The following is a 15,082-nucleotide window of genomic DNA, read 5'->3' as shown; positions in this document are numbered from 1 at the left end:
GCCAAAGAAAAATTCTTTCATTTTGCACATCTATGGCATTTACTATGGACTCTTTAAAGATAAAGATTTAAAACCCAACGTTTACTTCCGAGTAATTGACCAAAAAAAACAACACAATGACAGCAAGCTTTGCTCCGGAAAATACTTTACAGCAGATTTCAGAACTTAAACCACATATTGCACATGAAAAAGCCCCAACCACTTCACTCCCTGGCATAGCTTCCTTGCAATTCCTCCTGCTATGCCAGGTGGGGTGATGCTACTTATTTTATCTAGTCTGAATACAAAACTGAATAGGACAGGCCTAAGCCAAATTCGTTCATTTTGTGTATCTATGGCAATACTATGCACTCTTTAAGGATGAGCATTAAACCCCAAAGCTTAGTAGAAAACTACCGAAGAAAACACATAGCACAATGACAGCCAGCATTGCTCAAAAATATTTTACAGCAAATTCCAGAACTCAAACCACGTATTGCGCATGAAAAAGCCCCTAGTCAGATGCTGTGCACCACAAAAAGCCCTTGATCCCTTCGTCCCCCACAATGACAGCCAGCATTGCTCAAAAATATTTAACAGCAAATTCCAGAACTCAAACCACATATTGCGCATGAAAAAGCCCCTAGTCAGATGCTGTGCACCACAAAAAAGCCCTTGGAATCTCTTCCTCTCCCCCCAGCCTTTCCCATCATGTAAGTTATACCCAAGAAAGCAATCTAAGAATTTGGATCACTATCGCTAGATGGGTGCTGTTCTGACTTCCCAGCTTCAGCCAACGCCTTAGCAGCTGCCTCCCCAGGAGGTGGATGGTCGAACTTGCAGCTCGTTCCGAACTTGCAAGTACCAGTCTTCATGTAAAAGGGACATGATTGCTCACCCTGTGGTTAAAATACATGACGGCTTTGTAAGCGATGCAACTTTATAGAACAATGCGAGGCTGTCCATTTTACCACGATCCAGATGCAAAACATCATACCTCATGTCTGGGAAGGCCAGCAAGCGTTAGCTTCACCGTTGTCTCAGAATGAGATGGCTCTGTCCGGTTTACAGGATGATGAAATTTACAACCAGCTCCAAACTTGCATATTCCCGTTTTCATATAATACTGCAAGAGAGAGAAGGCTATCACTAGCATGCAAAAAATATAAACCGTTGCATAAACTTCCAGTACACAGAGAGAGAGAGAGAGAGAGAGAGAGAGAGAGAGAGAGAGAGAGAGCTAGAATACAAAAACCGAAAACCCTGGCATAAACCTGAGAACTCTACAAAGCATGCCAATAGAGACTGGCCTACAGTGTGTTACCGAGCATGTAGCTTCACCGGGTCGCTGCGGATAAAGAGGGGCTTGTCCTAAACCTGAAACTCCAAAACTTGAACCAGGAATGCTTAATCCATAATCTGTAAAGGCCTGCAAAAATATGAAACATTAGCTAAAGTAACAAATGGCATGTAGATGAATAGCAAGACAGATTGATTCAGTATATATACGGAAAAGTATCAATCAAAGTCACGAACCCCAGCATATGCAGAAGAAAGGCCAAGACCTCCAGATAAACCTCCTAGTATAGAGCTACCCAATGCCTGGCTTTGAGTAGCCACACTTACTGCAGAATTCAAGGCAAATCAGAAGATGAACAAAGGCGCGATTCCGAAGGGAACACAGCAGAAACAACGCAATGACTCTATTCAAGAAGACAAACCTGGCTTCTTCTCAGGGTGATTGAAACGGCAAGTTGACCCAAATTTGCAACTGGAAAAACCAGTCCAATAAGATAAGCCCCACAATACAAATGGATGAGATTGATCGTAGCAACCTTAAACAAGGTGAGAGCCAAGAGCTTCCAGAAACTTCCATACAAAACACTCTAGCAAAGCTAAATGATCCATATAGAAACACCACCTGAATGCTCTAAAAGACCAGTGAAGGAAAAATGAGTTCAACAAACCAAGTAGTAAGGCACAATACCTTCCTGTCTTCATGTAAAATGTACATTCAGCTTCATCCTGCAGCAGTATATACAACACTACTATTACATCTGGCAGAGCGCCTACAATTAATATCATGCTGACACAGATAGATGCAAGGCAAGTCTCTCTGTATATAGCCATGCTAGTCCTGAATACGAACCCAAAGGACACAAATAGCGTAATCAAGATACCATCATTATTTACTATAATATGAGGCCCTAAAACACAGTGGTGGGAAAACCTTACAGGCCTTATAGGTAATCCTTTTGCATTGAATGAACTTGCAGGCTTAGGTGGAGCCTCTACATCCTTAGCATCCCCATTGGCTCCGGTTGCAGCGACAGCAATTTTTGGGGCTTCCTTGGCAGCCTCATCTGATGACTTTTTGTCATCAGTAGTGGATCTATCTTTAGGATGATTGAACTTGCATTTTACTCCAAACTTGCAAATTCCAGTTTTCATATAGAACTACAAACAGAAACAGAAAAAATTTGGTCAAACGGCAGCCTTGAAGACATCAATTCCATGGAAGGCTGAAAACTGCCAATGTTTACATGCCTCATCAATATAAATTTCTCAGATTTAGTAGTGATTCGATGAAGGCGGTGTACATGTAGTTCGTGCTACTTACCGCACAGTCAGGCTCTCCAGAGCGCACAGGTAAAGACTCGATTTTCGAAGTAGGCCCGGAAGCCTGTTGACCATAAGAAACAGAAACCACAGGAGATTTGAGTTTCAAGTCCCACTCCATCCCAACTACAGCGGCACACCTTAAATCTGAAGTGCGTTCTTCATTTGGAGGAAAAAAATATTAACAGAATACCCCCCCAGTCTCTTCCTTTGGCCATGTTATCTTTGATGACGAGGTTGTCCCTTACCTATTGCCATTGTCAGTCATATTGTAAATTATTTGGGGAATGTATGGTTGTAGTTTGAAACACTTCAAGCATTTTGAGAGCTCACCCTTTTACCACCGACAAATCAAACATGGTACACTCTCCACAGCTTCATCAACACTAATTCTGTAGGCATGTTCTTTTGGTCCTTAGATGGATTATCCTATTTTGTAATCTCCTTGTAGTAAACTTTCTTTTTGTGGCAAGGCAGACATTGATTCTTTTGTTAAACTATTGTTAGTGGGGAATCTGTGTGCTTGCTTTGTTGGCTCCTCTCACCAATGTAAAAATACGTCATTTATGTTCCTGGTCTTTCCATTGCCTTGCGATTTGATTGCCTACGTAATGCATCCAAAGTAAGATTCTTTGCATTGTGAGCTAGGAAGTACTGAGCCATATGTCATTGCAAGGAGTCTTTAAATTTTTGACTCTTGGTGCTAGTTACTCAAGCACAAATATTTTTTCAAGTAATCAATGTGTGTTTTCCTACATGTGTGGTAACCATTCTTGTGTCCTCTAGAAGTTTGATTTGTACCAATTCTATCTTTTTTCCAGAAAATGTACCAATTCTATCTCATGCAAAGCTATCCCAATTCTTTTCATGTGCATCTATGTGGATCTACCTGTACTAACCATAGTTCTCTCTCTTCTTATGTATCCTTTCATAGAGCCATTCCTTCTCTCATAGGATGATAGCGGGTGTGTCTAGAGGTCTTGAAAAGGAGCTGAAGCACCTATGAAATAGTCCTGCTGCCCTGATTAAGGACTTGTGCTTATCGCTCCAAGTTTTGGAACCAAGGATGCAACTGCCAGTAGTCGCTTATTGGATTGGTGCAATCTTCAACTGAATTTAGTTTGTCCCCTTTTCAAGGAGATCACCAGAGAGAGCTATCACCATAAAATTCAACCAAATCTGAATCTACTCCAAAACACCCCGAGATCAAGCACTCAATTGGCGACAATCTCTTCGCGAGAAAGAGCAAGCAGTGCCATGCGATCCAGCTTCTACTAGTACATTGCATCATGTATTGCTTCCACTAAAGATGGGTCCACCACTTTCGATGGTCTAGATCAAACAACACACGACTATCATACCACAATGAGGAATAATTAGCCATAGAGAAACGCAAAGCAGAGCCCTCTTGGCACTTCATAATGCAAGGCTTCACCCTCGCTTGGAGCCCTTGAAGCTTCCTTTAACAAGGTCTACTCCAAAACACACCAAAGACCTCCAAAACACACCAAAGACCATGGAGGGCTGGGATGGCAGATTCCCAAACACCCTGATGATTAGCCATCGAGAGATGAAAAGCGGAGTCCTCTTGGCATTTCATAATGCAAGGCAAGGTCTACTCCAAAACACCCCGAGGGATGGTACAACAAATTCTCAAATACCCCAATGATGAGCAGCTTCCTACCGTATCGCACAAAATAATATCAGATCCTGTCATCACTACCTTTAGCTTCAAAGCTGAAGTTCAAGAAGCAAACATTGAATTCCCCTACGACATGTGTCCTCTTGACGGAAAAAATTTTGTAAGTACTTTAGTTTTATTAACTAAAAATACTCTCAAGCACTTCGGTGAGCTGGGTTCTCAAATAACTATATAATATCGTTTATCTTGGAGCAAGGGCTATCTCAATGCTGGTCAATTCTAAGGTACGCTTCACATTTGCCGAGGCTAAAAGTTTCCTTCTCCAACTAAAGGTTTCTTAGCTAGAAATTCGATGCATCGTAAGCAACGACTACAAGATCAACATTGAGGGGCTCCCCATGTGTGGCATCCACATCCTTACCTATTCTCCTCCCTCAACAAGACCCTAAACAATGGGGGGCTCTCAAAATATAACAAGTGCACTAAGTCAAAAATTATATCCAAATATGAAAAGCAAAAGTGAATTACCGATGTGATATCTACCTCACAGAGTCATTGCATCATCTGGCTTTGTGTATGTAGTACCTTAAATGCATCTAACGCTTACTCTGTTGCACCACATCACCAACTTGAAGGTGATGGCATATATTCTAGTGAGTGAGAAGCTTCTCTTACAATTAGTGAAGCTTTGACTACTTCAACACCATGTCTCATTGCATCATTTGAATTTGTGTATGTTGCATCTAACGCTTACTCTATTGCACCACATCCCAATACACAAGGCCATTGTAACCACTATGAAATCCAGATACAGCCATGTTTTGCAAACATCCAAAAGACGTAAAACATCCCAAGAAGATGGACTTCAAAAGTCCTCTTCCTCAAGATTGAGGGTCTCACATATATAGTTGTTCCTAGACTCAACTATGGGGGCTTCTTAAAACATAACATGTTCACTTAACCAAAAATTGATTGCCCATCTCGTATCCACCTCACAAACTCATTGCATCATTTGAATTCATGTATGTTGTACCTTATATGCATCTAACGCTAACTCTATTGCACCATATCCCCATTCACAAGGCTATGGTAATCACTAAGAAACCTAGAGATAGCTATGCTTTATGCTTTAAAAACACGTCAACATCCTGAGAAAATGGATTTCAATAGTCCTCTTCAACAAGGCTGAGCTGCTCCTCATGAAGATGCGTGGCATCCACATCTATGGCAATTCCTAGCCTCAACACCACCCTAAACTGTGGGGACTTCTCAAAATACAACATATGCGCTCAAACAAAAATTATGACAAAACATGAAAAAGGAAAATTTTGATTACCGATGTGATATCTGCCTCGCAATTTCATTGCATCATCCGAATTTTTGTATGTAGTACCTTGTATGCATCCAACACTAACTCTGTTGCACAACATCCCCAATTTGAAGGTGAGGATATAAATTCTAGCGAGTGACCTTCTCTTACAATTAGTGAAGCTTTGACAACTTCAACTCCATGTCTTGTTGCATCATTTGAACTTGTGTATGTTGCATCATCCGAATTTGTGTATGAAGTACCTTGTATGTAGTACCTTGTATGCATCCAACGCTAACTCTGTTGCACAACATCCCCAATTTGAAGGTGAGGATATACATTCTAGCGAGTGACCTTCTCTTACAATTAGTGAAGCTTTGACAACTTCAACCCCATGTCTCGTTGCATCATTTGAACTTGTGTATGTTGCATCTTATCTACATCTAACGCTTACTCTATTGCACCCATCCCCATTCACAAGGCCATTGTAACTACAAAAATCTAGAGACAGCCATGTTTTACAAACATCCAAAGAAGTAAAACATCCTAACAAGATGGACTTCAAAAGTCCACTTTCTCAAGATTGAGGGGCTCCCATTGTGTGGCATCCACATCTATAGTTGTTGCTAGCCTCAACCACCTTTCCTTACAAAAACCACTACAAAATGCAGAGACAGCCATGTGCGGCATCAACATCTATAGTTGTTCCTAGCCTCAACCAAAGCCTAAACTGTGGGGGCTTCTTAAAACATAACATGTGCGCTTAGTCGAAAATTATATCACACGATGAGAATTTAAAGTTTTTGATAACCATTTATTATCTAACTCACAAACTCGTCACATCACGAAGTTGTGTATGTTGTACTTTATATGCATCTAATGCTAACTCTATTTCACCACATCCCCATTCAAAAGACTATGGTAATCGCTAAGAAATCTAGAGACAGCCATGTCTTAAAATCATTGGAAAAGACATAAATATCCTAAGAAGATGGATTTCAATATCCTTTTCCACAAGGTTAAGCAGCTCCTCATGAGTATGTGTGGCACCCACATTTGTGGTAGTTCCTAGCCTCAACACCACCCTAAACTAGGGGATGTTCTTAAAGTACTACATGTGCGCTCAGAATAAAACCAAGGAATGCTGCATAACAATCCAAGCGGCTGTATACACCCCTAATTTGTTGTAAAACTAGGAACAAGAGGGATACAAACTAATATCAACCAACACCATTCTTGTCAGAACCTTGGGGGAAAATATGTCAACCTTTGAAGTTGCTAGGGACAGCCAACAGATCATTGACAAGAGAATGAGAACTCAACTTTTCAAAACTGAACTACACAAAAAAATGGCCCTAAGTTACAACCATTGATCTCAGATCTGCCCAATATGACTCTTGCTTACTGGAAACTCAAGATCATATGTGAGCACACTGGCAAAGAAGAGAAAACTCTAGAATATGCCCTGAGATAAAGAAAACAAGAAAAAGAGTGGGCTTGAGGTAGTAACAGAAATAACCCTATTTTTCTTCATCTACATGAAAAACTTCCCCTTTCAAGCTCCTCCAAATTAGCTTCCAGATAGGACACTACTCGTTCCATTCTTCCTTGTAACCAGCTAAATAAAGTCCTCCCAGTACCCATGCCACAATTCCCTCCTTTGTTGATCTTCATATGTTCAAAAGTAGCTGCCCTAAAGCTAGAATGAGGAAGGAGCAGGTTGGGGGCGCATGTGATACACCCTACAAGGTAACCTACATAAACCATATTTGTTAGAAATGACCCAACAGAGGGTACGCACAGTGGAAGACTAATAGTAATGCCTAGGAGCTCACACAGTGTGATGTGGGGTGTGGAATCACAAACTTCTTAACTTATGTGCATAGATGTGCAAGCCAGTAAATAGACAATGCTCAGAGACAAATATAGAAGCAACTCTGAATATTTCCGTTCATCCACAAAGTAGGACAGGATACAATACCAAAAGGTCCTTCTACTACAAGCCTAACACTTCTAGATCTCTGAGCCCGCGTGCTCCACCTCAAGCGTATGTAGACTCTCTGTCCAAAGTGTTCTTCTCCACCTTACTGCCTGTGAATCAGCCTACGTGGGCAGGACCTTGCCAAGCTAGGTCTGCAACTCTCCAGCCTCTGTGTCCTCTTGGATGTAGGCTCATAGGCTGCTGGTTTACTGCTCCTTTTGCTCCCTGAAGTGCTGCTCCAGAAGATGATCACAACACCTTGCTGCCCTAGAAGACAGCCAAGGTCCAGCCTCTAGGGAACTCAGTCTGCAGCACACCTTCCACTCTCCTTCACCCCCAATGTGAGGCCCCAAGGGAGTGGCTTCTGGCTGCTCCTGTCTGCTCCTGCTCTGGCTGAATGTTGGATGATGAAATGAGGCCCAAAGCCTCTCCTTTTATAGGCCCCAAGGGGGCTGGCAAAAACCGACCAGCCTGCCCCAATCTGGCCTACCAGACTGGCCAACCAGACTGTGGCTGGTCCAGCCCTATTAGGGCTCACAAACCGGGGCCTTTATGGCCACTCTTCTAGGGCCTTGACCCTCCAATCAAGGCAAGGGCCCAACAGGCCTCGTCCAGCCCCGTACAGCCTTGTACCCTCTTCCGTACAGCTGCGCCACCTGTCCTAGGTCTGCACCCTTTGTACCCTGCTCCGTACGCTTGCTGATGTCAGCTCCACCTGTGCGCCTCTATTCGGGGCCTGTTCCAGCCCGTACAACTGTTCTGCAGTTCCATCTTGCCAGGTCAGATCCAGGGCTTCATGCCCCCGCCATCTCTCTTGCACAAGGTCTCGTGCTGTCCACATGACAGCTCATGTGCTGCCCATGTGGCAGCCCCATTCTCTGTCCATGTGATAGTCTATACATCCCTAGGTCCACCTCCCCCATGCTCTCCTCATATGGGGGCTTACAAATGGGGAGGTGACCATCCCAACACCCCCTCTCACCGACACATCCAGGCCCAATGCCAACACGTCGATGACAATGCTCCAATAACTCCCTCGTCGTAGTCCTCTGGACCACTTTGATGTCGAAAACTTTTCCTGGCTTTTCATCTAGTGGCTCTTGCTCCACCACGTCTGGTTCCGCTTCCGCGTACCATCTTGGTACACAGGTCCATCTTTGGTAGCACCTCCTGGCACCACCATCTTCAGTCACGTTCCTGCCTTCGCACTCGAGCAATCCAGCCGTCACGATCTTCCAATTGTCCCCCTCATAATGAGTGAACAACTTGGAGTCTTCCAGGCACCATGCTCTGACTCAGCCCGTCCTTTCTTTGACAAGGTCCGCAACAAAAAAACATCTCCAGATAACTTGGACCGCGAACTCTAAACGCACTTGACTGAACTTGAGTCACCCTCCTTCTCGCAAGGCACTGTCCTCCAATTGTGAAAGTCAATTCCCAAGAGCCTCTAAATCAGGGTCGTCCTTCAGGCTCCCACACCTATGAGCCTCATACTTGGGCTCTGATATCATGTTAGAAATGACCCAACAGAGGGTACGCACAGCGGAAGACTAATAGTAATGCCCAGGAAGGGTACCCTCCTCACAAGGGCACTATCCTCCAATCGTGGAAGTCAATTCCCAAGAGCCTCTAAACCAGGGTCGTCCTTTAGCAAGGTCCCTACCTTCAGGCTCCCACACCTGTGAGCCTCCTACTTGGGCTCTAATATCATGTTAGAAATTACCCAACAGAAGGTACACACAGCAGAAGACTAGTAGTAATGCCCAAGATCTCACACAGTGATGTGGGGTGTGGAATCACAAACTTCTTAACTTATGTGCATAGATGTGCAAGCCAGTAAATAGACAATGCTCAGAGACAAATATAGAAGTAACTCTTTATATTTCCGTTCGTCCACAAAGTAGGATAGGATACAATACCAAAAGGTCCTCTACTACAAGCCTGACACCTCTAGATCTCGTGCTCCACCTCAAGCGTATGTAGACTCTCTGTCCAAAGTGTTCTCCACCTTATTGCCTGTGAATCAGCCTAGGTGGGCAGCACCTTGCTGAGCTAGGTCTGCAACTCTCCAGCCTCTATGTCCTGATGTAGGCTCATAGGCTGCTGGTCAGCTGCTCCTTCTCTGCTCCCTGAACTGCTGCTCCAGAAGATGATCACAACACCTTGCTGCTCCAGAAGACAGCCAAGGTCCCCAGCCTCTAGGGAACTCAGTCTGCAGCACACCTTCCACTCTCCTTCACCCCTAGTGTGAGGCCCCAAGAGAGTGGCTTCTGGCTGCTCCTGTCTGCTCCTGCTCTGGCTGAATGTTGGATGATGAAATGAGGCCCAAAGCCTCTCCTTTTATAGGCCCCAAGGGGGCTGGCAAAAACCGAACAGCCTGCCCCAATCTGCCGACCAGACTGTGGCTGGTCCAGCCTATTAGGGCTCACAAACCGGGGCCTTTATGGCCCACTCTTCTAGGACCTTGGCCCTCCAATCAAGGCAAGGGCCCATATACCTAGATAAATCCGGGAACATTCCCAAACTCATCCAGGAACCAGCCTATATAAAGGCAGGTTCCTGCCTCATGGCAGCCTCTTTCGCTGCTCCAACAGGCCTCTTCCAGCCCCGTACAGCCTTGTACCCTGTGTCCGTACAGGTGCGCCGCATGTCCTAGGTCTGCACCCTTTGTACCCTGCTCCGTACATTTGCTGATGTCAGCACCACCTGTGCGGCTCTATTCGGGGCCTGTTCCAGCCCATACACCTGTTCTGCAGTTCCGTCTTGCCAGGTCAGATCCAGGGCTTCATGCCCCCGCCATCTCTCCTGCACAAGGTCTCTTGTGCTGTCCACATGACAGCTCATGTGCTGCTCATGTGGCAGCCCGATCCTCTGCCCATGTGACAGTCTATACATCCCGAGGTCCACCTCCCCCATGCTCTCCTCATATGGGGGCTTACAGATGGGGAGGTGACCATTTCAACAATGTTTTGCACTACCAAGATTGGAGGTGAGGGCAAGAGCTATTGCTTTCACCTAAAAGCTATCATGACGACACGAGCTCACATCATGTGACTATATGCCCTAGGCTAAGGCCTCTTTCATCTTTGAAGCCATGGACTACCACATGTAGATATTTAGAGAGCGAGTGAGCGAGATAGAGACTGAGAGAGAGAGAGAGAGAGATGAATCTAGGAACATGCCCAAACTCATCCTCTAAACACAATGCGCAGTTTCAATCTCATGACAGTCACAAGGTTAAAAACCATAAGCTTCATCACGCTTAGCAAGAATGCCACATTGAACCTACAAGGAATGATGGCCCATGGGGAAGAGCATCATCTAATGGGCCAAGGGCCCACCTTGGATAGGCCACCTACATCTCTAGGGCTGGCCATTGATGTGCACATTCTAGTTCTACATCATAGCAAAAAGCTTGGTAGCACCCAAAATCCCGTCTCTATATTCAATTCATGAGCCAAACTGAGCATGCTGATCATGAAAGCAAGAGATCTGCTATGACCATCGACAAAATCCAAATTTGTCCCCGAGTCAAAAGCAACCAATGAGAATTTAGCTAGAGCCTAGTACATGCTCTAAACTTAAAGTCTCCTTTGTATGTAAGGTACACTAAGCTTACAACATCAACAATGATGTTTTCCTAGACTCAAACAATCAAGTATATAATGTATATACCTAGATGAATCCAAGAACCTTCCCAAACTCATCCTCTAAAAACACAAGTAGGTAAAGTAGCCCAGTGCACATAAGTGTGTGCATGTAACAATATTATGCAAATCCTTACAAAAGCACACAAAAACCCATGCATCTTACTTCATGCTTTCTTGTTTGAATTTGAAGCTTGAATTCCACATCACATGGTTCGATTCATAATATAATATACTACTACTTTAATTCAAACATTGCTAACTGCTTTGATTGAGGCATGCAATACTCCAAGCATTGATTATTTTGATTGAGGCATGCAATACTCTCAAGCATTGATTAGATTCAACACAGTCTTCTATAATAGACACATCACACTATGTGACTTTGCTTGGGTTAACACCCAACTTGCATAATGATCCGTGTCCACTAAAGCAAAAATGGGCTAAACTTCTCGAGCCTACTGCTCCCCTTAAGGGGACGCCTAAAGAAACAATACATGCATTTTTTGTTTGAGGCAAAACAAAGCTATATCTATGAGACCGGTGGCTTGTAATTGAGAAATAAAAATCAGTCTATTAAGGAGTAGGAAAAAAATAAAAGCATTTTACTTTGAGGTGAGGCAAAGCAATTTTCTTCACTAATCTTCACACCTCTCCTTGGTGACCTATAATTGTGAAGTAAAACCCCTAGAATATGGTACGCCATATATGTAATAACTTCAAAATCTAGAGCGATATATATACCAGACTAACTTTCGCTATGAAAGAACCACAATCTCCTAAAACTTTGATCGAAGTAGTTAGCTAGAGTAATAGATCTTCCACCTCTTTCCAGTCTGGAATGCCACCAGCTGGAACCCATGTAGGATGGTCATACTTGCAAGTTGATCCAAAGCTGCAAGTTCTTGTCCTCATGTAAAATGCACAGTCTTTCTCTCCGGGTCTCTGAGGATAAATTGGAAGACTAGGTGTAGTATCCACCCTAGCTCGCTTAGACAAGACATCTCCGGGATAAAAAACTTCAGAGGTTCACATATCATAATATGAAAAACACATAGGACGAAAGAATTACAAAAAATGAACCAAACAAAAACGAATATATATGAATAAATATCAAATTAAAGAAAAGTAATATAACGTCAAAGTAAAATTTACAGTAGAGTTTTTAAGTTATAGGGAGCACATAATCGTACAATACCGAGTGTTAATGACCGACGTAGATTGACGACCATATATGGAAAGATGCCAACATATATTGTAATATCGTAGTAGCCAGCAAGTCCGAGTAGTATAGAGTGTACCAATGCAACAGCAGAGGAAAAAAACGTGTCAGAGCTTTGTGTTATGGGCAAATGCAGTAAAATGCAATGACTCTTACTACTATAACCTAGGACAGGATCTCCTTCTATAGAGAAGTTGAGACACAAAATCGTACCAAACCGATAATTCCAAATACTGAAGTGCCTAGCCAAATACCTGAAGACTATATCTCTCTCAAAAACTAAAACGTCAATTCAAAAGCACAAAAGCATGACCAACCAAACCTTTAAGTCGTATCACATTAGCTTAATGTACTGTCCTTATAAGGAACCTTAGTATTTGAGGGCATTAGATACGTGGATTTTTCGGCAAGCACAGAATATAACGCCAAAACATCTTAATCAGGCTCAATGACCCCGTTTTCGGCACTTGGGCTTAGAAAACGCTAAGTTTTCTGAGGTAAGTCATATTCAAGACACGAGCAACGCTTTCTGTGAGCTACACAGTAAAGAATGAGCTCCAAAGCTTGCTCTGGAAACAGCATGTTCGCTCAATCAACAACGTCTTGACTGTTGCAAAGGTGCGGTTTGTCCAGACAACCTAATTCTGACGCCTCGCCCACATTCCCCGATTGAGTCAACACGAAGAGACGGGACCATGGTAACCAGCTCCCAAAAGTCTGGACGAAATGCAACGCTCACTAGGCCGCCCCAAAAAAAAAAAGGCGAGCACTCTGCCCAACAAAGAGCAATTTTTACCTTGCTGCACATTTACCGATGAACGAAGAGTCTCACGGGAGCTCTATAAACCCCGAAGTTCAGGAACGCCAAACTACAAAATGTAAGAGACGTTCGCAGCACTCCTACCCGCTCAAGAAAGAACAAATGAGGCAGAAAAAGAACGCGCAAGACAGGGCATACCTTCCTCGCTGGGGCGTTTGAAGCCAGACAGGACCGGATCCGCTTGCTGCAACGCGCTCTGGTGCCAAGAAGACGAGGAGGGAGGGTTCCGGGAGGGGGGGAGCTGGAAGCCTTGAGAAGGGGGGGGAGTCAAGCTGGACAAGTAAGAAGAAGAGGAGCCATAGAGGGAGACAGGATCAGAGGAGGAGTAAGGGCGGGGGGGAGGCTCAGAGGTGAGGAGGTGGGAGGGGTCAGAGCTGAGGAGGCGGGAGGTATCGGAAGAATAGAAGGAGGAGGAGAAGGAAGGGGGGTTGGCGCCATAGCCGGGGGTGGTACCGCCATAGACAGAAGCTGCAGAAGCAGAGAGGCCGGGGTAGCTTGAGAGGCTATGGCTATGGCTATGGCTGTGGTGGCTATGACTGTGGCCATGGCCTCCGGAGCTGCGGTAGAGAGAAGACAGGGAAGACATGGCTATGGCGATGGCGACCTTCAAAGCTCAAACGAAGTGAATATGAAGATGAAGAAGATGAAAAAGATAGTGTTCCTTTTGTATTTTGTTTACCAGGGTTTTTGAGAGGGTTTTTGCTCCCTGCCGTTGAGAAGCTTATGAATGAACCAAGCTTGGTCAATTCTTATTTCTCTTTTCGCTTTCATTGTAAAAGGAGGTCCGATGTGGTTTATCAATGGGAATTTTTGGTTGTGCTAAGAGAACTTTCTCCCTCACCACCCACTTGCATTGGAATCTCAAGCAATGCTTGAGCATTCCCCGCCTGCGGGACTGCGTGTATTTGCTATCTTGCATCCCTCTGTCTCAGCTTTTAGGGACTCTTCGGCTTGATCTGTCAGAGTGCAACTATCTCGAGGAGGATCCTCACCCCAATGGAATCGCTTCAAATGCAAGAACGACAAAGGAAGCTGTCGGGCAGCCCCGAACCGCTCGAGTGTGAGACTCTATTTTCCTGTCTCCCTCAAGGCAGTGCACCACTATATCTATGCACAATCTCCATGGCAACGAGGGGGAACATCATAGGCTTTGCAAATTATTGCCAAAATGGAGGAACGTCCTCTAAGAACTCTTACACATTAGCGTTTCACCCGCCCACCTCCACAAAAACGTAAATTATCAAAACATGATGGCTATATACATCATCCGAACCACTTTTCTCTTCTAGGCTCTTAAAGTCATGTACTAAGTTACAGCCCTTATGTCTTGGCCTTAAAAGCTATGGCCAATATCTACGACCAATGTTCCACTTAAATTTTGTTGTCATGTTTTGTTTCATTAATGGGTTGTCAAGAACACTCATGGTTGGCTAGGATCAATGGTCACCATTCCCATTATGGCTTTCACAATCTTGTTGTGTGATTTTGCACCCACCCTACTCATGCAATACATGGGCCATACTATTTCTTACATCACTTGCTAGGCATATTATATTATAGTCACATTGATTGTTGCAAAGTATTCCATAAGACCCCATCAAATGAGGCAGGGTTTCTAGTGGATGCTTTGCATGGTTTAGTTGGCAACGACTAAATGGACTTGTGTTTTGCCAAGCTAGATGGTTGGTATTGTCGATGGCTCCATGTTAATAGTGATGTTGCTAGCGTGACTGGTGTTATTGCATTCGGACGTAATGTGTATTTTGATGTTTGTATATCAAGTTTTGATGTTTGTATATCAAGCATAATTGTATTGGGTTTAGTTGGTGTGATGATTCGTCAATTGATTGTTACTACCACAAT

General features: G+C 44.0%; 1 protein-coding gene across 2 annotated transcripts; it reads right to left on the bottom strand.

Moving 5' to 3' along the window:
• Positions 1-202: 202 nt before the first annotated feature.
• LOC147884461 (zinc finger CCCH domain-containing protein 37-like) lies at positions 203-13,915 on the bottom strand. Of its 2 annotated transcripts, none has more exons than XM_087399044.1 (10): positions 13,358-13,915; positions 12,003-12,196; positions 2,600-2,662; positions 2,215-2,436; positions 1,967-2,004; positions 1,701-1,750; positions 1,516-1,604; positions 1,304-1,408; positions 977-1,105; positions 203-878 (listed from the first exon to the last, which is right to left on the bottom strand). In XM_087399044.1, exons 1-10 carry the CDS (start codon positions 13,803-13,805, stop codon positions 717-719), a joined length of 1,500 nt encoding a protein of 499 aa, XP_087255170.1. In that variant the 5' UTR covers positions 13,806-13,915; the 3' UTR covers positions 203-716. The 2 variants fall into 2 exon arrangements, with proteins under 2 accessions (XP_087255170.1, XP_087255171.1); XM_087399045.1 differs by lacking the exon at positions 13,358-13,915 and adding an exon at positions 12,376-12,648.
• Between the last annotated feature and the right edge of the window lie 1,167 nt (positions 13,916-15,082).

This window comes from Dipteris shenzhenensis, chromosome 27 (genome assembly GCF_047967505.1).
Source record: "Dipteris shenzhenensis isolate YYH24624 ecotype China chromosome 27, Dip_SZ_1.0, whole genome shotgun sequence".
Lineage (NCBI taxonomy): Eukaryota > Viridiplantae > Streptophyta > Polypodiopsida > Gleicheniales > Dipteridaceae > Dipteris > Dipteris shenzhenensis.
The sequence above is the reverse complement of the archived record's forward strand: the minus strand, read 5'-3'. Positions and strand labels throughout refer to the sequence as shown.